The sequence below is a fragment of the Ammospiza nelsoni genome, chromosome 13 (assembly GCF_027579445.1).
Source record: "Ammospiza nelsoni isolate bAmmNel1 chromosome 13, bAmmNel1.pri, whole genome shotgun sequence".
Lineage (NCBI taxonomy): Eukaryota > Metazoa > Chordata > Aves > Passeriformes > Passerellidae > Ammospiza > Ammospiza nelsoni.
In genome coordinates this window covers 14,118,217-14,140,331 of record NC_080645.1, presented here as the reverse complement: position 1 = coordinate 14,140,331, position 22,115 = coordinate 14,118,217, and the positions used below count along the sequence as shown (strand labels likewise).

The 22,115-nt window shown below is 42.5% G+C and overlaps 1 protein-coding gene across 2 annotated transcripts in view; it reads right to left on the bottom strand.

Moving 5' to 3' along the window:
• The window catches only part of NUP93 (nucleoporin 93), a 78,390-nt gene extending 57,168 nt beyond the window's left edge, over positions 1 to 21,222 (bottom strand). Inside the window, exons 1-3 of one of the 2 annotated variants that reach the window (XM_059481356.1) lie at positions 21,208 to 21,222; positions 15,176 to 15,389; positions 13,928 to 14,045 (exon numbers count right to left, since the gene is read on the bottom strand). In XM_059481356.1, coding sequence (XP_059337339.1) covers positions 13,928 to 14,045; positions 15,176 to 15,354 — 297 coding nt within the window. In that variant the 5' untranslated portion in view covers positions 15,355 to 15,389; positions 21,208 to 21,222. Of the gene's footprint in view, positions 1 to 13,927; positions 14,046 to 14,503; positions 14,566 to 15,175; positions 15,390 to 21,207 lie in introns of those variants that run through there. The other variant, XM_059481358.1, reaches the window with a different exon arrangement.
• Positions 21,223 to 22,115: the final 893 nt, after the last annotated feature.

The following is a 22,115-nucleotide window of genomic DNA, read 5'->3' as shown; positions in this document are numbered from 1 at the left end:
AGGGACAAAAGACAGCTCTTTCAGTTTTGTTGGGCTATCAGAAATAACAATTAACTAAAGCTTTGGTAGTAATGGAAAAGGAAGCTCTGATGATTACACAGGTAAGATTATTCTGATGGAATGTACCACAGAATATAAAAACACACTGAATTCATACAAACACTTCAAAAGGTAGTGCTATACTTAAATTATTTACACTCACAAGAGTCCAAAGGAATTAGCTGTGAGACTGTCAGTCTGAATAAGCAAGATTTGGCTGTGAAACTGTGCCTATCAATAAACTAACTCACTGCACTGATTTCACAAACAGTATTAGAAGGGTCAGTACTTCAGCCCTTCAGATCTGGCACTTGGCAGGGCCAGCAGCCTCACAAAAGCAGCATTGCTGTGTGACCATGTGGAGGTGTCTCTGCCTGAGGAAGAGATTGTCACCTGTGGTGCTGATATGGTGTCACTCCTGATTTGCTCTGGAAGCTGCAAGTTCATTTTTTAAAAAGATAATTAGTCAATACTACACAGAAAGACAAATGATCCAGTGCTTTAACTGTAGCAAAGGGTTGTTTCAAGTTGTAAAAAACTTGAGTAAAACAAATCAATAAGCTCAGGAGTTGTTAAAATCTGAGGTCCTGCCTACCCACACTCTGTGCACAAATTCACATATGTAACAGAACTCCTTAGCTTCTCAATGAAGTGTATTGACTACCCATCCAGCTTAGAAAAACAAATGGCAACATTCTCTGAAAAAATTACCCGTGAATTAACAAAGACCTTTTCTTTAGTTGCATGCGTTTTCCATAAAGCAGAGAGGTAGAGGATATTGGTCATGATAGTTTTCAATTTATCACTCTGGAACTTCAGTTAGGAAAAAGATGAGATCAGCAAGCCATTGCCTTTGACACTAGAAAGAGCCTCACTAATGGGAAGGCACAGCCTGCAGCAGCAGGGACAACCAGATGGTAACTCTTGCACCAGGTGCAGTGCAACAGCAAGTCCAGCAAAAGCCATTTGCATTGTAACTGTGGCCATCCTTCTCCTCCTTCAGCATCTGACCTTCCAGTTTCAAAGTTTCCATGTTTTGTCTGGATGATCATAAGCATCCAGCACACTTGCCACAAGACAAACACTGGTTTGCAAATGCCCAGTACAAGGTGTGTTCCTTCCTGTGGATGACACCAACCACGGGTGCTGAAGGCAAAAGGATCCACCTCAGAGATCTGCATAAAATCAAATGATTTAGAAACTCCTTCAAGATGAACCTTCCCTGGATCCACAGGGGCACTTCCCACATGCAACATGTTCTGCTGAGCTGTCTCTGCAACATGAGTCCTTGAATTGCGCTTCCCACCTTCCTCTCTGAATATGTGGTTTCAAGCAGCATTTGTTGCCAGGATGCATTGCTAATACATAATATATTGGCTGGAAATTAGGATTTCATCTCAGAGAGAGAAAATGTTACAGCAGCTTCTTCAGAGGCAATACATGCTGAAGAGTTTGAGGAAGAAATTTTCTAAGACAAACAGAGCAAACTTACAACCAAGAGAAGACAGATCTAGTGAAGACAAAAAACTAAATTCTGCCCTGTAAGACAAACTGCAGATTCAACCCCCTGCAGGAAGGGGTTCTGTTCTGTTATGCTGCTGCAGAAGAATGTTATTTCTCAAAATTTAGCTTTGGGTATTTATTATAGAAATAACTTCTGACTGATGAAGACTTCCTTCTCTTTTCCTGGTGATGCTTTGCAAAAGTCATTCAATTCTGGCATTCCTGGGAATACATGGACTCAGATCTAATGCTTCCTCCCCAAACCCAGCATCCCTAAATATCAGCAAGAACTATCCAGCCTTCAAAAACAAGCCCCAGACTCTTCACACAGAGGACTGCCCTGCTGACTGGAAGACCCAGCATACAACAGGAGGCAGGAAGGCCTGGAGAGTCCCAGCTGCCTTCTGACAGCTTTCAAGAGACACAGTGTGACACCCCTTACATCCTGGAAAGATTTCCCTGAGAAAAAATGTCAAAGCAAGACAAAAGCAAATAGAGTAAATCAGAGGAAATAAAGAATAAGGAAGAGAAAGCTAACAATTCTGCTATAATGACTAACAGGGATATAACTGAGTGACAAGTTACCATCAACTCTCACCCAAAGATTTCATGCTACTAGCTGATGGGAATCCTTTCTAGCTCAGCTTCCCCCTGCTCCAGCAACAAGCCAGAGGAGGTGTCCACCTTGAGTACTTATTTTCATAGTTCCTTTAAAAAAAAATCCAAGAAGCAAACCCAAAAATTTTCCTCAGACAAGGAAAACAAAAAAACAAGAGGACATTAGAAAAGGTAGAGAATAAGGCATCTAAGAGTATGATACCACAGACAAACAACAAAACATTTAGCATAACTTAAGATAATTATGCACAGCAATGTCATATACTTACCTTACCAGGAATTATGAAGCCAAAACATTAACCTCAAGTAAAACAGCAACACAAAAATAAGAGAAGTGATATTGATTCACTGTATCTATTGAGTAATCAACATTCTGACCATTAGTAATGAGCTGCAAATTTTCTGGATAAGCCATTTTTAACCTTGGAAAAATTAAATCAAGATGGGGGGGGGGGGGCTAAAGAAATATAGCAGGGTGAGATCTGTGAGAAACAAATGAAAAATCAGAGCACAGAGTTCAAATGTGTAATTCCACAGCAAGATGGATCTCTGCATCCAGCTTCCACTACAACTTAAAGATGGTCACAGTCTCATTTAGTCAAAACAATGGTGAGTCTTTTGACTACTGCTTTAGCACTTATTTCACATTCATTAAAACCTTCAGGATTTTCTATCTACTTAACAGACAGAGTAAAAGGATTTAAATATGCCATTTTCTGCTACAAGCCTTGGGGCAGGAAAGAAATAATGAATGTTTCAGAGTTACTGTATGGTAACCATAGCAGGCAAAATCAATTACTGCTCAGAGGATCTGGAGATAACACACAGGTTTTATCATCTATTTGAAACATGTTTTTTTTTTTTTTCCTTCTGCATTTCCTCCCCCATTCTCTTCAAAAATTTCTTTTCTCATACATTAGAATCTGGCCCAAAGAATCCTACTGACTTGTGTTTAGAGATAAGGATTTGTCATGATACTGTACATTATTCCCACCCATGCACTCCCATTTATCTGAGATTAAAAGCAAATCCCTCACAGATTACTACTTCTGCCCTTCACACCAAGTTTGGCTACACCAAACATCATTATCAGAAAAACCAAACAAACTGGTGTTATCAACAACACTGTGCCAGCTGGACAGACACCCTCAAAAGAGAAACTGCAGGACACACTCAGGGAATCGTCAGAAGAATGTGACGTGGTCTGGGAACACTTTTGGGATGAGTAACATTAAAAAAAGGAACCAAGTAAGAGCTGGTACTTTAAGTGAGGTGTTCTAGAAAGGGCAGATCTTGAAATCCAGTTGGTACAGGTCTGAACAAAAGGAAACAATGTCTGTATAAATGATACCAAGCTCAAAACCAATAAAAGAAAATAAATTTTAACATAATCTGTAATTGGATTGTGGAGTTTACTGCCACAGGAAGATGGCAAGGCCAAAGCCATAATGGGATTAAGAACTGACTCAGTACGTGTATGGATATTGACAGTACCTGGAGCTGAGTTAACACTGAAATTGTGGAAGGAAATATTATTCCTTGTGCTTCAGGATAACCAGTCTCTGAGCACTAAGGAACAAGGTGAAGCCTAAAACAGCAAGTTGATATCCCCATGGACATCTTTGTCAGTGTTTCTCCTCTGAGTTATCTGGTGCTGAACAGAAGCATGTAAAGGCAACCAAACAGATGTGCCCCAAATACAATCTAAGAAATCAACTATGACAACTTTACTATCAGCTGATCCCATATCCCTGAATCAAGCCTAGGATAGACAACTGAAAGACTCAAAAAGTTTAATAAAGGTTTGGTAAAGCTACTGAAACTAAGCACTGAGGTGTTCACCATTGCCTTTCCTCATTCAGCAGCCTCTGAACAGCACTTGTGTGACACTGGCAAACCTCCCTTTGCTCCCTCAAAAACACCACATGTGACAAAACCTCTCTCCCCCATCCCACAGTAGAAGATAACACATAATCAAGCATGCTGTTCCACTTAATTTAAAAGATGCTCTGTTAGCTGTGGCTCATAATGCTGCATAAGCATTTTGGTACTTCTGTGGAGTACCATGCATCTTGTATGCTTACTGAGATACAAATAATGGAATTGTATAGAAAATTTCCAACTCATCTCCCTAAGCTTCTTTCAGTCATTTCCACATGCATGGAAAAACAATGAGACATCTCACAGTAACTGCTTTTTGTTTGAGCAGTTTAATATTTTAGCTCAAAGTAAACAAATAACCCTTTTGGACCCAAAATAGTGTCAAAGCAGAGACCTGAGTAAAGTGCTGGGAGGAGGTAATACATGAATTCAGAGCAGAAAAGCAAAGAGAATTAACACAACTGGAGTAAGAAATAAAAAAAAAAAAGTGAAAAAAATATGAGAAATAAAGGATAGGAAAGAAAACAGGGGACAGTGAAAACAGAAGTTTTGCCAAAAATCTAAACAAGCTAGACAAATGCATGTATCCTTAGTTCTACCTCAAAAGGCTGCAACTTTCTTTCAGGAACATATCTTGGCAGGAATAAGAATTTCATTTTGACCTCAAAAAGAAAAGTTAAAAAACATCCCTGCACACAACCCAAACATTTCTTCTGCAAACTGCCAAATTTTCAGGCTGTTTTTTTGTATGGGTAAGCTTAAGTACATCCACAGTTTGATGCCCAGTCACTGATAAAGAGTTGTCACACTTCTTAGTCAGTGACTGTTTTAAACCAAAGCTGATAATGCCTAGGATTAAGATTTTGGATGTGGAGTCAAACTGACTAATTATGAGAGGGGAGAGGAGGGCATGCACAACCTGTGGCCTTTCCCAGACTGCCAAATTACACAAATGGGTCAGTAATAAACCCCACTGGAATTCATCAGTCCTGTAACACTTTCAAGAGGCTTGAGTAAATGAGGGGAGCCTGAGAGGAGGGGAGGGAGTTCAGAGCCGCAGCAGCTGCTGCTTTTCCTAATAAATTTGATGAACTGCCTCACTGGAAACAGTGTCCAGGGTTTTATGCTGTTTGTGACCACAGGAGTTCAGTGAGAGTCTGGCCTACAATACAGATTTCCCCTGTGGAAGAGTCATTTTGCTCACAGCACCATTAGGGATTAATGAGAAAATGGTCAAGACAATGCTCATGTAATAAAGACTAGCAAAAAAACCCCACAGAAACAATAGCTCAGGAGAAAGTTAACAACTTCATCTCTCTCATAGGTCAGCTCCAAGCCCCTCTCATCTCATATCAGACAAGTTTGCTGAAGATCAGAATTTTTTTCCTACGGCACTTGGGGAACTTCTGAAAAAGAGGAGAAAGAAACTGAAGTGTTAAAAAGCCATATTGATTTAAATAGGTAAATGTTAATTTTTCAATTCCACACCTATGGCTTAACTCCATTAACCCACTGCAACACTGGGACTGAAAGCTCCTGCCATGAGTGAGAAGTCCCCTCAACAACCCCTCTGTGTGGCTGTGAGCAGGGCCTCCCAAAGCCAAGAGCTTCCATTTCCAATTTCCACAGAGGCACTAGAAGGTCATACCAAGGTCCACTGAGAAAACTGGATTGCTTTAAAAATAAATAAGTAAAAAATAATTACTCCCCCCTCCAAATTATGGTCATATACCGCTACTATACAAAATGCTGTTCATATATTAGAAATCTTTTTTATCATCTTGTTCATTTTTGACAACTTTTTTTTTCCTTAAATGCAAGATAGATGAACCAGGTTCGCTTCTGTGTATAATCAGTTCCACTTTGAAATTCCAGCACAGCCCTGCAAAACTTTCATTTCAGAGCTATAATAAAGGTACTGGAAAACTCCAAATCCTCTCCTATAAAATCTATGCATCATTTGTAATGATTTAAAAAAAGTTACAAAAAAGGAGTTATGCTTTGCAAAGCTACATTTGTGCCTCAAATAAATAAATAAAACCATTTCTTTAATCCAAGTGAGTGCTCTATCACATGATATGAGGAGGGGGCAAATTGCCAGGGTGCATCTCAGCATTGCTTCTTCTCACCAATCTGTATAAATGCAGAGATGAAACCATTCTACTAAATTCTTCCTGCACCATGAAAACACCAATTCCAACAGTTCATTTGCACATGCTGAGCACACACAGCCCAGGTCAGCAGCCAATCCAAGCCCTCAGTGAGCACTAAATTAATGGGACAGCATGACACGAAGAGGTACCACACTGCCAGAAATGACATCCCCTGCTCAGATGCAACACAGATCCTGGAAGCCATTAATGATCCCACAGTACTTCTTGCAGTAGTAACCCTGCTACAGGCAGGGTGGTGAGGAAATTCTGGCTCAGATCCTCACACCCAGGCTTGCTCCTGAGCTCCAGCTATGAAAGGATCCAGCACTGCCACCAAGAGAAGTGGAGATGTCTACACCTCAGCACAGGAGAGGCTGCATTTTGGATATGTGATGTCCAAACTGTCTCTATATGCTGTATTTGCTCCTTCACAGGAATACAAGTTAACATTCAATTAGAAATTGGAACCATTTTCAAACAAGGGCAGAGCTACATGGCAAAAGAAGAAAAACAGGGGAGGGGGAATGAAGTCAAGCATTATGACTCAAAATCTGCTATGTTTAAAGATGTTTGAAGTATCTGTTACAAAAACATTTAATAAAAGTTTACAGTTGTCCCAATTTGAGATGCAAACAACGTATCTGGATTAAACAGACAGGAAATGTGAAATGTGCCAGGACACAGCAGAATTTAAATAGATCAATAAATACAGCAACTAGAAGCAGTTCCCAATTTTTCCATCTCATGACCTTGCATTAGCATAAAGTTCTGAAATATCTTTCTTACCCTCTTATTTACCCACAATGAAAGAGAAAGGCAGATCATTTATCTTCTCTCCCTGTTCCCAACCCCTTAAGGTTAGGAATCCATAATCAGAACCATGATGAACTGGAAGAGCACCACATAACTACTCCAATTAGCATGCAAGCAAGCAAATAAACAAAATTTAAAATAATTCACTATCAGAATATTTACTGAATGACTGCAATTTGGTCAACTAATGAAACACCTGAGTATTCTACTATTCTATTAAAGGCACCATGGTTTGGGTTTTTTGAGGATGTGCATATTTGTTTTTAAGGTTAGTAAGGCCAGGGTCATTTAAAACTGCACTAAACCATGCCACTAAAGCAGTAATGGAAACTAGAGAAAACTGCTGCTTAGATGTAAACTACAAACATGAGGGAGAAAGTGACAAGCAAAAAAAAACCTTCGCAATATCTTGGGCTTTTTTTTCCTCCTTTTTTCCCCTACATTGTTATTCACTCACCTACCTAATGCCAAAAAGAAGAGGGTGTTTTGGTTTTGTTGGGCTTTATTCCTTTTAACTTAAAACCAAAACAGATCCCAAAACCCCATGCTGGCTATAAAATAGAGAAACCTGAACTCTTAAATCCTAATCACATCCCAACCTCCACTCAGCTTGGTACTTCCAAGGGCATCCTTCAATCAGCACAGGCCCTGGGAGGCTCTGGCCAGCCTGGTCCTCCAGAGGGGCGCAGGGAGGTGGCAGCCAGGCCACTGATCCCTGGCTGCTTTGCCAGGCCTGTGAGCTGCCCAAGCCATGGCAGACAGAGCACAGGCAGGCTGCAGTTTATGTAAAATTGTTACACATTGCTTAGAAGGAGGAGACGTCAAACACAGCAGAGATGAGCTGAGGAAGTTTCTGTAATTTATAATTTCTAAGGTCCACATCCCTTAGCTCCATTTTTCATTCCCCACTACTGCTTTCTTCAATTGTGTGCAAATTGCCTCTGGCCACATTTAATTACCAGGATATTTATATTCTTGATTTACACACCTGAATGTGTAAGGCTAAAATCCTGAATGCAATCAGTGAGACAACCTAGGCAAAGAAGACAGCAGGGTTTGATACCAGCATGCACTAGTGAAGGGAGGACTAAAAAATTACTTCCAAGAACCTTTGAAGAGAGGCATTTTTAGAGCCAAACATTTGTACAGTTTTTGAAGCATTCCCAGCTATGATCAGAAATAGTATTTTTCACTTGGACTACAGCAATGCAAAGAAACCAACAGCTAAGGACCAACCCTAAAAAAGCCAAGGTCAAAGGTTGTCCTCTTGCATTCACCACCATGGCTCTGCAATGGTTAAAAGCCCACACAGCTGTGCTGGCATCATTGATTAGGGAGAACAAGGAAGCACAGGAAAATGAAGCCACCTTAATTTCAAGCTCCATTAGAACTGAAGGACTTGGGGGCGGGGGGAGAAATCAATGTCTGGCAAATGAGAAAGGACAAAATCTGCAAAAGGAAAAATGCATTTTCAAGCTAAGCTAATGCAAACAATGGATGCTGAACAGCACTTGAGGTTGGCCCTTTAAGGTTGTGTCAGCATTTCCATTTATAAACTCTGATTTTAGTTACACTCTAGTAGCTTACCACAGGCTTTGGTATTATTCTAGCAGATACCACAAAGTATATCACAAATGGTAACATAAAATAGCAATAAGAGCTCAATTATTGAATAATGCACCCTTGCAGTACCTGATGTCAGAGTAAGAATTTTTAAATTACGAGTCATACACATACATACACACAAACAGAACATACAGGGCTGGGGAGAGCATCCTTGGGACCCAGATTCTATCAAAAATAAAGCAGAAGTTCAGGCTACCTTTGATACAAAATCTATTTACAGTACTTTGAAAAGCTTCAAAATACCCCAGATACTTAACTTCAGCCTGTCTCTCATGCCACTCAGAGAGATTTCAGTCTAACCCTCTGGCCTCATTTAGATAAAAGCTCTTATTTCTGTATCTGGGCCTCCAGAGAGCTACTCGGTCAATACTCTGAATATCCACACCCAGAAATCAAGACCAAACCTAGTATGCAACCTTTCATTTCAGCTGTGCCTAGGTCAGAAGGCCAAGGTGAAACTTGTACAAATGAGATAATTCAACAAAATTTCCCTTCAGTGTAATGGAGCCAGGCCTTCACCTCAAACTTTCTAAGCAGATAAGCAATGCATGCAAGGAGAGCTTTGTCTCCTTCTAGCATTCATTTCACAAATCTGCACAGAGCTGGACTCAGCCAGAAAAATGAGAGCAAAACCATTTTTTCAAATTACCACCATGACTCTGGGCTTTTATTTTTCAGAACAAGCATAGAGGGGTCCAAATCTAGTATTGAGCCCAGTGACAGGTTCAAAATAAAAAGCCCATAGTAAAGCATGACATACATTGTAAGAGTCAAATGATCTCAGCAGGAATAAATCAGGCCCTGATCTAGCAACTAACTCCCACCTGGTACCCCAAAAATCAGTTTGAAAAAGCGGCACTGAATCTCTCTCTGACTCCAAACACAAACCAAACAGCACAAGTGCAGGGGCCAGGTCCCACCTCACACCTTGCAACAAGCACAGCCTCCCCACAGCTTGGGAATGATTCCTCCTCTGGCTGCCATTACTGCAGTCAGAGAGGATCTGCTGTGACAGTGCTCATTAGAAAAGGACATCAGAGTTTGTATCTTTGGAAGAGTGAGGAAATACCTTTTCTGAACAGAATGGCAATGTTGTGTTTATATTCCCATTATCCACCTTTGGGGTACAGATTTGCATGATCCAGCCTGACCTTGGATTTTTAAAATCCAAAAAGAAACAAACAAAAAGACCCAAACACATAAATACATGCTAAATACGAGATCAACAAGCACTTAACTAATACATTCAGTTTTGAAAAGATTTTGCCAAAAAAGAGCATTTTGACAATTTAGAAAAATCTTAATCTGTATAAACTCCTGATATAAGAACTATTATAAAACGGATTTACTGCAAGAAGGGCTTGTTGTTCTGCATGCAATTGAATAACATAAACTTCAAAATGAGAGAGGAAAAATACAAATTCTTATAATTTAATGGCAAGCCTAGAATCTTTTACATAATCTTCCCGGCCTACTGCTCTAGTGGGAGACATTTCCTGGACTCACAACCCTTTTATGTGCAAGCAATCTACATTTTACAACTGATAAATAATTCAGATAATTAATTGAGCTGCAATTTGGTGCACTTTTTAGTCAGCACTATAGAGCACCATTTAAAGAGACTCTGTACAGAAAGTCCCTCCTGCTTGTTAACCCAAGCTGAGACTTCTATTAAGGTGAATTCCTAGATTCTCTTAGCTGAATGTCTTGCACCAGCAGTCTGGGACTTCATGCCCTAGGATGCTCCCCTCTGATTTTTCGTGCTGTTTTGCTCTCTCCATAAGAAACTGGGTATTTCCTGGCATTCTCCTTCTGCAGTGCTGATTGCCATCATTTGGGAGATTAGATTCTAGCATATCTCTCTGTGCTGGCCTCCCACAGAATGCTAGAACAGACTGCAATGGAAGAAGGAACAGAGACAATAAATAAATGCTTTAGGTAAGAGTGCAGGGAAAGCTCAAGCAAACTGCCAGAGAAATCTCTAGATGCAAAGGAGTGACGTGGGAACACATGGCAGGAAGTCTAAAGAGTATTTTCAGACTGTAAGAGCTTTGCTGGAATTCAGAAGTCAGCAGAACCCTAAAATTCATACAATAAAGGTTTAATTATATTTGTAGCCTTCACACAACTGCAACAGTCAGCAAAGGCTATGCATCAGGTCTGTGCCTCTGGCACAAGTGCCCAAATGCACCACCCTCTCCTGTGCAGTGGGGCACAGAGCTGCACCAATGCAGCCCCACCACCTCCTCAGAGGGAACAGGGCACACACCTCCAGCCTCAGGTGTTCACCCCAAAAAATCTCTTTGGCAAATGATGCTGTAAAGTATTTATGAATTGATACATGCTCAAACTGAAGATTAAGGGACAGATATGAGGAGCACACAGACAAGAATAATTGAAGTGTTAAAGAATCTACAAATGACAAGTTTCAGATGAGATTTCAGGCTAAATAAACTTGCTGCAAATTACACAGGGTTGTGAGTCTGTGTTGAGCATCAGGAAAAGACAGGTCTGAGGAAGGACAGTTAAGCATACAACAATAATGAGAAAGTGTGGACCAAGTTCATAATGAACATGTGAAGAAGTTTTTGCTGGTTAAAAAGAGCAATGATAATGCCAGAAGGCACAGGCTGAGGGCTTGATGCAGAACAGAACAGGCCTTCCCAATCCACAGAATTAAAGTTAACCAGTACACCTTGTAAACACTGAATAACAGCAGAGGAACAGTAAATCCTGTAAAGAAACAAAACAGACCCCTCCCTCATATCACTGCCTGCCACATAAAATGGGAACAGCTTCTGGAGCAAGGATCTATGCAGTGCACAGGGATGGCTTCATCTGTCCCAAAACAAACACAACACATCTGAAGACTTAAGAAACTATTTAGGAAAAGAAACCCCAACAACCATCAGGAGGTATAAGAAAAAGTAACATAGAAAAAGAAACTTTTGTAGCACATCTTCATCTAAACCATCAAATAATTTTAAGACCTTCTTGATTAACAGAGGTAATTAGAGAGCAGTGTCTAACCCAAAGGTCCTCTTACATAACTAACAAAAATTTAATAAAAACTATTCTAAAAGAGTTGATGACTGCATACCAGAACCTACAGACAGGTACAGAGACTTGTCCATATTCTAAGCAAGTAACTTTCAGGTACAGACCACAGCCAGACATCTTGAGATGTGACTGCAAATATCCTGAGCAGAGGACGTTCTGCAAGACATAAAATCCTTGCACCTATTAACTGCAAAAACAAGCAAGGACAAAACTTTTAAAGCTGACACTCAGCTCATGTGCCTCCAAGATGATCTGAAGTGGAGCCTCTTTCCATCCTTCCCCTTGCAAATCACTTTTAGCTAATTGACTATGAACGTTTTCTGCACATGGCCTGCAAAAACAAAATGTAAGACTCAAAGCACACAAGTATTGGGCCTCAGAGATGAGTTGCTGAAGTGATCAGTGATTAAACCACTAGTGTTAATCATGATTCAACACAGCAAACATGGAACTTTGATTTAAATGATTGATTTTAATCCTGTTTCTCATTTGTACTTTTTAGCTATTTTTCTGAAGAAAGCACTGAATTGCATTGGCTGATTTGGCCACCTAAACACAATGGTTTGCAATTAATCACTGGTTTTGTGTTAAATTTGGAGCTTTTCCTGAACATGAAGATACATTCAAATATTGACAAGGGCAACTAAAAATGGTACTAGAGAGAAGAAAACATACCAAGGTCACTACCAGAATATACCAGAATCATCATTTCAAATAAGGTCTTGAGATTTGGTAAAATTAGGAAAGAACATCAGCTTCATATTTTAGTTGGGTAACCAGCAATAATATAAAATATGATTATTATGCAATCATGTCAATTTTCTCATGTGCCACAAATCTCAGCTCCAAAGAGTCAAGCACTCTACTGCTTATGGGCTTGACAATCTACAATAAAATTCTTCTTACAACAGCAAGGAAAAACTGTAGAAATCAAAGAACTAACAGCAGTAGTAAAAAAAAAAAAAAAAGAAAAACAAAAAAGAGGCAAGAGTTGTTGAAAAAAAAATCTAGACAGAATGAGGTCAAGAAAGACATGTACCAAGTTTAACATCACCAATTAGAAAGACAACAACATCAGAAATTGGGGCAAAGGGATAAAACAAGAAAAGACAGAAAGTGAACAATGCCAGTGGTTTAGAGCTCTCACTCTGTGATCAGGCAACATGTAAAGTCTCCAGAGAGAACTAATCTTTAGTGAAAGAGAGGCCTTAGAAAACTGGAGTTAAATAAGTCTGCCTGAAGACAGGAGACCACTGGGCTCCTAACACTGGCATGAGATTTAACTAAGGGCCCTGCACCCAAAATGGATGGCACCAAATGCCAAACTAAACATACATTAGATAAAACAGGGTCATTTCACCTGCCTCACTTCCCTTCCCAAAGTTAAGTAGTTTAGCATACTACTTCTGCAAAAAAAAGAAAGAAGAGCTTACAACTCTTCTAGCCCTCATAAGTGAGCCATCTGCCAGAAAGGAGAGAAAATATCAGCTTCAAAATGATTAACCAGTAATTCAGATTGTTACCTTCAATGCAACCCACAACATCAATTCCACCACCAGCTCTTAACTGAGAAATGAATATTGCAGATTTCATCATTAAGATATTCTACAAGAGCAGGCAATGATCAGAAAGCAAAACTATTTGGGTCACGATAATTTCTAAGACACCCAGAGAAAATTTACAGGAAACTTTACGTGATAAAATCATCTGGTAAAGCATCTGAACCACAGCAAATTTAGTGTATCACCAAGACAAGGTTATGGCATCTGTGACACAATGAAAGAAAAAAAGCTGCACTCACCTCTTCTGATTGTGGACTTAAATGCCCCCTATTCCAACACCTCAAAATTGCCTCAAAAGTGGTTCCACATGTTTTTCCAATCAGACATAAAAAAGGTTTCAAAACTATGAGAGAGGTATCCCTGCACAATTTAGGCTCGCAAGGCCAAGAGAGACAGGTCCCCAAAGGGAGTATGTACCTAGTTCTTCTTGATTTCAGCAAAAATTTGGAACTTAAAATACTTCTGTTATATTGGTACTTAATGCTGCTTCTCATGGCTAACTCAAACATCTTTCAGCATTCAAAGCAGCATCTCCCCTCTACATTTTCTCTAGCCAGTGAATTAAACAGAGAGCAAGATGATCTCCACAGAAGCCTTAGAACAGCTCTGCACCACAAAACAGGAACAGCAGTGGCAAGGGCAGTGTAATTCACATGTCAGAAATTTCCCTACCTGGATGTCAGTGTCCTTCACAGGTTCAAGAGGTTCAAATGTAGTAGCTGCACTTAGACTCTCAAGCCTCTGAGAAATGTGGGATATATCAAGCCCTCTAGACCCAAGAAGAACTGATCTGTAAGGAAGAAATTGTACAGATATGAAATTAGCATTGAACAGACAGAACTCTAAAGCCAGAGTCATTGCCAATATTTAGGTCAGCTTGCCACGTACAGACAGTGCTCCCAGACGTGTCACAAAAACTGCACAGAACCAAACTTTGAACAGCCCTATGTGTCTATGTAAACACCTCAGCCCTGCTGGAGTCCTTCTGCTGTTCCACTGCAGTGCTGCAGAGCTGCCAAGCCCTTCCAAACAGAAAAAAATGTACACCGTGCTGGTAAACATCTACAGCAACAGCCAGAACAAGGTACTGCACTTTTTAGCTTTAGCATCCAAAATCAACAACAGTAACTCGTCAGATAAACCCTTCAACTATCCTGTTTTTTTGGAAGCAGGTTTTGCAGTCATTCTGTTGTTCTCTTATTATTAGGGGTTCCATGCTGTTGTCTCCTTATCACAAAAGTTTCATACCTTCCTGGTGTTTTCTTGTGGGCTGCTCCTCCAAGCACTGACTCTTTCTTCTTTACAAAGCAGCCAACTGACTCCAGCTCCCTTCTCACCCAGACACCCCACTCTTTTATAGCACTCTTCTTCTCATTGGATACAGCTGGGGCCTGTTAAAGTCAGGCCTGCTCCTAATCTTTGATAACTGGCCCAGCTGTAACTCCTTAGGGGTAATATTACTTTCTGCACTATCTTTATTTTCTTATATTCTATTTCCCCCAGCAGGACTCCCCCCTACATTGAACACCAGGCCCATAAGAGTCCCCAGCACTCCATACTCACGCCTTGGCATTGGTGGTCTCCTGGGAGGTGCGGGTCAGGGTCAGGCCTGTTCCTAAATCTTTGCTAACTGGCCCAGGAGCAGCTCCTTGGGGTAAGATTACTTCCTACACTGTATTTACTTTCTCCCAGCAGGACTCCCCCCACAGCGAACACCACCAGACCCGTAAGAGTCCCCAGTGCTCCATACTCACGCCTTGACGTTGGCGGTCTCCTGCGAGGTGCGGGTCAGGGTCAGGCCTGTTCCTAAATCTTTTCTAACTGGCCCAGCTGCAGCTCCTTAGGGGTAAGATTACTTCCTATACTATATTTTCTCCCAGCAGGACTCCCCCCACGCTGGACACCAGGCCCCGTACTCACGCCTTGACGTCGGCGGTCTCCTGCGAGGTGCGGGTCAGGGTGCGCGAGCGCAGCCGCTCCCCGGCCTGCTGGATCTCCTGCAGGTTCCGCTCCACGTGAGGCAGCTCTGAGATCCCCTCAGTCTCGGCTGCCAGCTGCTCTGCCTGCTGCAGCAGCTCCCCAAAGCCGTCCGTGTCCATCTCGGCTGCAGGTTTTGCTTGAGGCACACAGAAACCTTCAGGGGAAAAGGGAATTCTTGCTCAGCTATAAACAGTTTCTGTGCCTGTGGGGTCACAGGCAGACCAGCAAGAGCAGGTCTGTCTTCTCCAACAGGATATACCATCTAACCTCCCCAGGCATTAAACATCAAGGAAATCTTTTCAAGCGGTCTCAGAGAGCTTTCCCTTGTAAGACTACAGGCTATGGACCTGCCAGAAGTGGGATGCAGATGTCATATCACAGTCCATATTTTCCCTTAAAACAAAGGAGGGTGAAAGCAGAGAAGTCCCTGTGAAGAATTTGGTGTCAATTTAGCTATAAACTACTTGCATACATGTCACAGACATGTTTTATGAAAAATCCTTTCCTTAGGATTTTTTCCTCCTGAGAAGCTGAGAAGCCTCAGGAACAAAATGTAAACAATGGTTATCTGCTGCTGTGGAATGCAACAGGTGCACCTGTGATTGGTCTCATGTGGTTGTTTCTAATTAATGGCCAATCACAGTCAGCTGGCTCCCAAGACACGAGCCTTTGTTATTCATTCCTTCTTATTCTATTCTTTGCTAGCCTTCTGATGAAGTCCTTTCTTCTATTTTTTAAGTATAGTTTTAATATAATATATATCATAAAATAATAAATCCAGCCTTCTGAAACATGGAGTCAGATCCTCATCTCTCCCCTCATCCTAAGACCCCTGAGAACACTGTCACACATACACACATGGACAGATTGCTTGGAGCACTGGACTCTGTGATCCTTGTGGGTCCCTTCCCATTCTATGATTCTATACTCATATGTTATGAAGAAAGATGCACACACGTGCAAGCATAGGAATATATGTGGGCTGAAAACACACATAAACATGAAATTAAATTAGCAGCAAAACAGTCAAGCTACAAATGCACACAGACAGCCATAACTAGCTGGCTGTTAAAATGTGTTGCTCCATATGTCATTAACCCCCAGCCAAAGGAAATAAGTTCATGTTCTTCCAGTTTAGAAGAGCTGTGTCTAAATTCAATGCCTGCAGGAAGTTTTACGTGTGCGAGAATTTCTTGCATTGACTCAGTGACAGAATAATTAAAGAAGTTAAAGCACAAGGCAAGGGCTGTAACAGAAGATGCATTAAATGCATCATGCAGTTCCAAATTCAGAATGGAGCCTGTTATTTTTACAGAAAGGACAAAAGCATTCATGCTTGGGTCACTATGGAAAAAGACATGTAGCTGCAATGGTGTCCACATTAACAAAATATGAAACCCAAAACCTCAGTTTTACACACCAAATCATGGTTTGCAGCTAAACCAGCTACAAAGCAATGAACATCAGGCACCTCTGTAAAGCCACAGAAGATCACAGAAATCTGTGGTGCTGAATGGTGCCACAGAGATAGAAATCTTCAGTACAGTCCCTCTCTCATAGCTTTTGCACCCAGACCCAGAGGGCCTGGGATGAAATAAGAGAAACCAGATGTCAAGCATTAACTCCCACTGTTTATCATTTACTCAAAAGTAAAATCAGTGAAGACTGTCTGGTTCAAGAAAGCCCCCTAGGATTTTTACAAATCAACAATAGTCTGCAATTCAAGTATTTCTTTGTACTCCTCAATCACACCAAAGCAATTTTACAGTAGAATTTGAACATTCCTCAGGGTCTGGTTTTCACCACCATTCCCAAATACTACTACCAGCAGCAATAGCAGCACTTTCCTCTGTCTGGACAAATGATTTAAAAGCACTGCATGATGATTCATTCAGACATATGCAGTTTGAGAGAGAAATCCTCCTGCCTGGGTGTCAGGACAAACCCTAACAGCAGCATCCAGGAATGGAGAATTTCACAAGCACTCCCCACACACTTGAGGAAAGCAGGGGGAGGGAATGATTGTGTTTGCAATGAGTTGTTAATCAGGTGAGATAGCAGAGACGGGATCTGTTTAACAGATCAGTGTGCCACCGAGATGGAGTGAACAGGGAGGAGCAGGGTGGAATCAGCAGTTTCATGCCCTGCAATGCAGTACAGAACATCTTCCCAGCGTTTACTTGCAATAACTCAGATGCAGCCCTGCCAGGAACAGCCTCTGTTGGCAGCCACTGACCAGAACAGCCACACTCCTGCATACTCAGAGACTGCTGAGATCCTCCAGGAGCAGTGACTGTGAGAACAACACAGACATCAGCTGGATTTGATCCCATCACTTCCTCTTTTCATTACCAAGATAAAAAGGTGGAGTGTAAGAAGCACCAACTTCTCAGACTGCTGAAACCAAAAGCACAAAAAAATCAGTGCTTACAGAACTGCACCCAAACCTGCACTTTTTACCTGCACACACCCTGTTAATACCATGTAAGGTCTGTCAAATAGGTTTGCCTGTGTAGGACAATTGCAATAACTCTGTGAGACTGAACCCAATTCAGCAAATAGGGAATAAACTGATTATTTTGGAGCAAGTTAAAGTACCTGTGATTATAACCAAGCACTGGAAGCAACATCTCAAAACTCAGAGAGTCAACACTAAACAGCTTTTTCTAAGTGACAGAATTCAAACATTTAGACTGAATATTCATATATTCCTAACAGCACAATCAACTTTGTCTCCCCCCTGGCAGAACTGACTGCATTCAAGAGCCTGCAGTCTGACTCTTCATGCTGCTGTGCAAGATGGAAACTGCTTCCACAGCAACCAGTGATGGCAGATTTTCATGTCTGGCTGGGGAAGGAGCAACAACCAACACCTAAGAGAAAAAAAATACTTCAGAAATTATATTAACTTCAGTGAGACCAGACTGACCTTGGGCTAAAAGCCAGGACTGAAAAAGCTCTTCTGTAAAACAACTTTGATGACTTATCAATAGAAGTTGCTGCATTAGACCACAATTCCATTAAACCCCAGTTTAATTTCCCTAACATTTAAAACCACACATAAGCACTATATATTGTACAAACTGACTAAGTTTGAGCCACAAAGAAAACAGAAGATGACAGGTTTCTTAAGTCTATTCAGACTGATTATAGTTGATTATTTCTTACCTGAAAACCACTAAAAACTCCTCAAGAGCAATGAAATGCTATCTTAGGAAGAAAATGTAGCTATTCTACCCCAAATACAGCCATGATGAACATTTTACTGTACTTGATTCAGAAATACACAAAGCTGAAATACTCCAACGTATGTGCAAGTACCTGCTGTACTTCACACATTGACACATTGGGTTTGTGTCAACTAACCAATTAACTTTGAGAAACAGTAAAAAATTAAGTTTTTCCAGTGCTCTGGGAAAAAGAAAGGAAGAAGATGTCACAGGAGAAGGAAAGCCTCACCCACTACATTCAGAGTAGCTGATGAAGCAAGGATTCCACAAGTTACAGAAAGATTCTTCAAAGCAGGGAAGAAAAAGGAAGAAATCCAGTGTTGGCTTCTCAAAGAGGCTCCCACCTCAAAGTGCTCAAGAGACCCAGTCTGATGAGTCAGGATCAGCTTCTTGTGGAAAGAAAACACAAGAGCACAAGCACTAAGAGCAAGCCAGCAATGCTCTACTTCCTACAGCCAAGATCTGAGTAAAAAGTGCTTTTTTGACAGGCTCCAAGCCTGGGCTGCTAGAGAGAGCCTCTGTCTGCTAAGCTAAACATGAATAAGTAAAAGGTCCATTTTGCAGGCCTGGGGAATTCTGTCAGAGCAGCAGCAATAATACCCAGCTCCCACATGGCACAAGCAGACATCCAGACATTTCAGAGAACAAGGCAGCAATGCAATCTCTGTGTTACAGACAGGGGAAGTGATTGAGAAACACAGAGATGATCATCAAAGAGCAGGTGGACAACTGCACAACCCAAATATCTGTTGCACATTTTCAGCACACCATCCCCTTGTCCCTAAAACACAATAATGTTTATCAAACCTAACAAGGAAAGCTTCACACCCTAACTACACTAAACCCAGATAAAATCACAACAGGCTACCTTAAAAACACCTAAAAGCTTCAGGCTAAATTTGGTACCCCAAACAGCTGGTACAACAGCCTGTTCCCCCTGCAACAAAAGGCAGATGCAGGAAAATCCTGAAGAGATCACACAAAAACCTTTGAAACAATGCTATTGTTTCTTCTAGCACTCATCCATTAATGCTCCTCTGCCTCCTGGAGAAAGGCTTCCAGTCCTGCATATTTTCTTCATCTCATTTGTAGGTAGATATGCAAAAGTCCAATCTTCTTATGCTCCCAGAGAGCCCTTACAGTAGGTATGGTGAACAAAAATAGTTTTTTTCAAAGTTGTAAAGGCAGTAACATTGGGTTACCTGCACTGTAAGAAAGGACAAGGAAGAGCACACAATACTTCTCTACATTGTTCATTATTTAAAGTGGACCTGAGGCATTTGAAGTGATTTCTACCAAAAAACACTAGCACACATTTGTCAACATTTTCTTTTATCTGCCATAAATCCCCCCAATGGTCTCAAGTCCCCATTGCTCTGAATAACTGACTCAGCTGGCAGTTTTGCCATATTACCATGTTCCCTCTTTTCCAAACACTTAACCTTTATTTTAAGCACTCAATTCAGCAAGGAAATAACTTCACAGGATGGCAAACTGACCCTCATTAGATAGAGCATTTGGTTCAGTATTTTGAGTTCCTTACATGAAAACTCATATCCTCTCCCCTCACTGAATCATAGGTGCACCACAGAAACTTTATGGATTTAGATGACAGAATCATGTACATTCTTCCAAGCAGTTTTAAGCTTTTTCTATTTGTAAGTTTTCCCAAGGAGTAGGAAAACTTTTGAAGACACAACATAAGTGAAATAGCACTAAAGCAAGTAAGAACTGGTGTTCCTGTCTCACTATCATCTTAGCTCTCCATGCCATTACTGATGTCCCCAGACCAGCATGACCAAATTGCAGGAGATGAGAAGCAGCCCTTCTTTGCACCCGGACTTTAATTCCAGCTCTTCCACTCACTGTTCATAAATTCTTCCAGTATCTGAAGGGGTCCTACAGCAAAACCAGAGAGAGACTCTTTGTCAGGAACTGTGGTAGGACAGTATCAGGTAGTGATAGGACAAGGAATAATAGATAAACACTGAAAGAGGCGAAATTTAGGAAGACATCCTTTACTGTGACGGTGGTGAGGCTCTGGCATACGCTGCCCTGGGAGGCTGTGACTGTCCCATCCCTGCCACTGTTCATCATGCCAGGTTGGATAATGCCTTGAGCAACCTGGTCTAGCAGAAGGCATCCCTGCCCACGGCAGCAAGGGTGAAACTAGATAAGCTCTGAAGTCCCTTCCAACCCCCTAACATTCTATGAATTCCAAGGAACCAACCAGCAAACCCACGGTGGGGAAGAACAACCCCCACGCACAGAACTCGAAACAGACACCGAAGCACACACACATACACAAACCCGTTCTCCGGAAACCTTCCCAGACAAGCAGCTGCTGCTTCCTGAAGCACCAATACTGCACTTCACTTAAACACCAAACTCCCCTTGTAGAGCCGGGCTCGCCGCTGCCGCCAGCACACAAACCCGCTGGGCAGAGCGGAGCGGCCCCTCCTGGCGCCCCCTTACCGGCCCCGCCGCCTCAGCGCGGGTTATTGACAGCGGCAGCTTCGGGCAGCCCCGGCAGGGCCCACGAGGCGGCCCGGAGCGCTCACGGCCAGCCTCCCGCCGCAGCGGCCTGCACGGGCCACAGAGGAAGCCATGGGCGGGGGACAGCTGCCGGGAGCTCCGGATGCGGGGGGAAGCAGGCAGCGAGCACCGGAGGCGGGGAAGAAGCGGGGAAAGAGGCGGAGGAACGCCGAACCCCGGCCCGCCCGCACGGCGCCCTCACCTCACCTGCGCTCCGCGCCGCCCGCCGCGCCCGCCGTGCCCGCGCCGCGCGCCCCCATTGGCTGCCCGCTCGCCCTTTCCCGCGCTCCCATTGGCCGAGCGCCCGCGCGTCCCGGCTTCCCGCGCTTCTATTGGCCCAGCCGCCGCGCTCCGCAGCGTGCCGGTTCCCGCCCCCTCGCGAGAACAACTTTATTGAGGCGCTCGGAGGGGGGCGCGGAGCGAATGGGGGGGCGGCTGCCTCCGGAGGCTGAGGGTTCGAGGCTGCTTCCCGCCTGCTACCGCCGAAATGAGCGAAATAAGAGATCTACAGACGGAAATAACGTGCATGGAGTTGTTCGTCTCTATTTCCGCTCTCCCTTTTTAGTAAGCGCTGACTCTTGCTGGCAAACCTCGTCTGTGAGCTGATTCAGTGGGAGGTAAAATGAGGATGACGAATTCATGCCCGTTTTGCCTCCTATGGCCAAATACACAACAAACTCACAGCCAGCAGGTACTCACACCATCACCTGTACAATGGTGTCCTGGGGGTCTATAGGGATTCTCTGTGCTTGGTCCCGTTTGGGCACACACACGATGGCCCTAAAACCGATATTGCCAGTGACAAAGGATTTGTTGGGCAAAATCTGGGAACGGGGAATTTCATGGACCCACAAGGTGACAGCCTGCCTGTGTAAGAGATGATGCCTGGACCTTGCTACTGTTCTGAAACATCTCCCATCAAACCTTCAAAGCTGAACAGATTTTCCCATTTATACCGTCTCTATTTCCAAATTTCCCCTTGTAAAAAGCAGTTCCCAGACCAGAGGCAGCGCTGACATCGACTGTAGCTGTTCCTCCTAATCGGCAAGAGTGTGCAGGGGGTCAGGGTACACTCCTGCCTGTCGCTTCAGTTTGAGGGGAGCACTTGTCCCCGG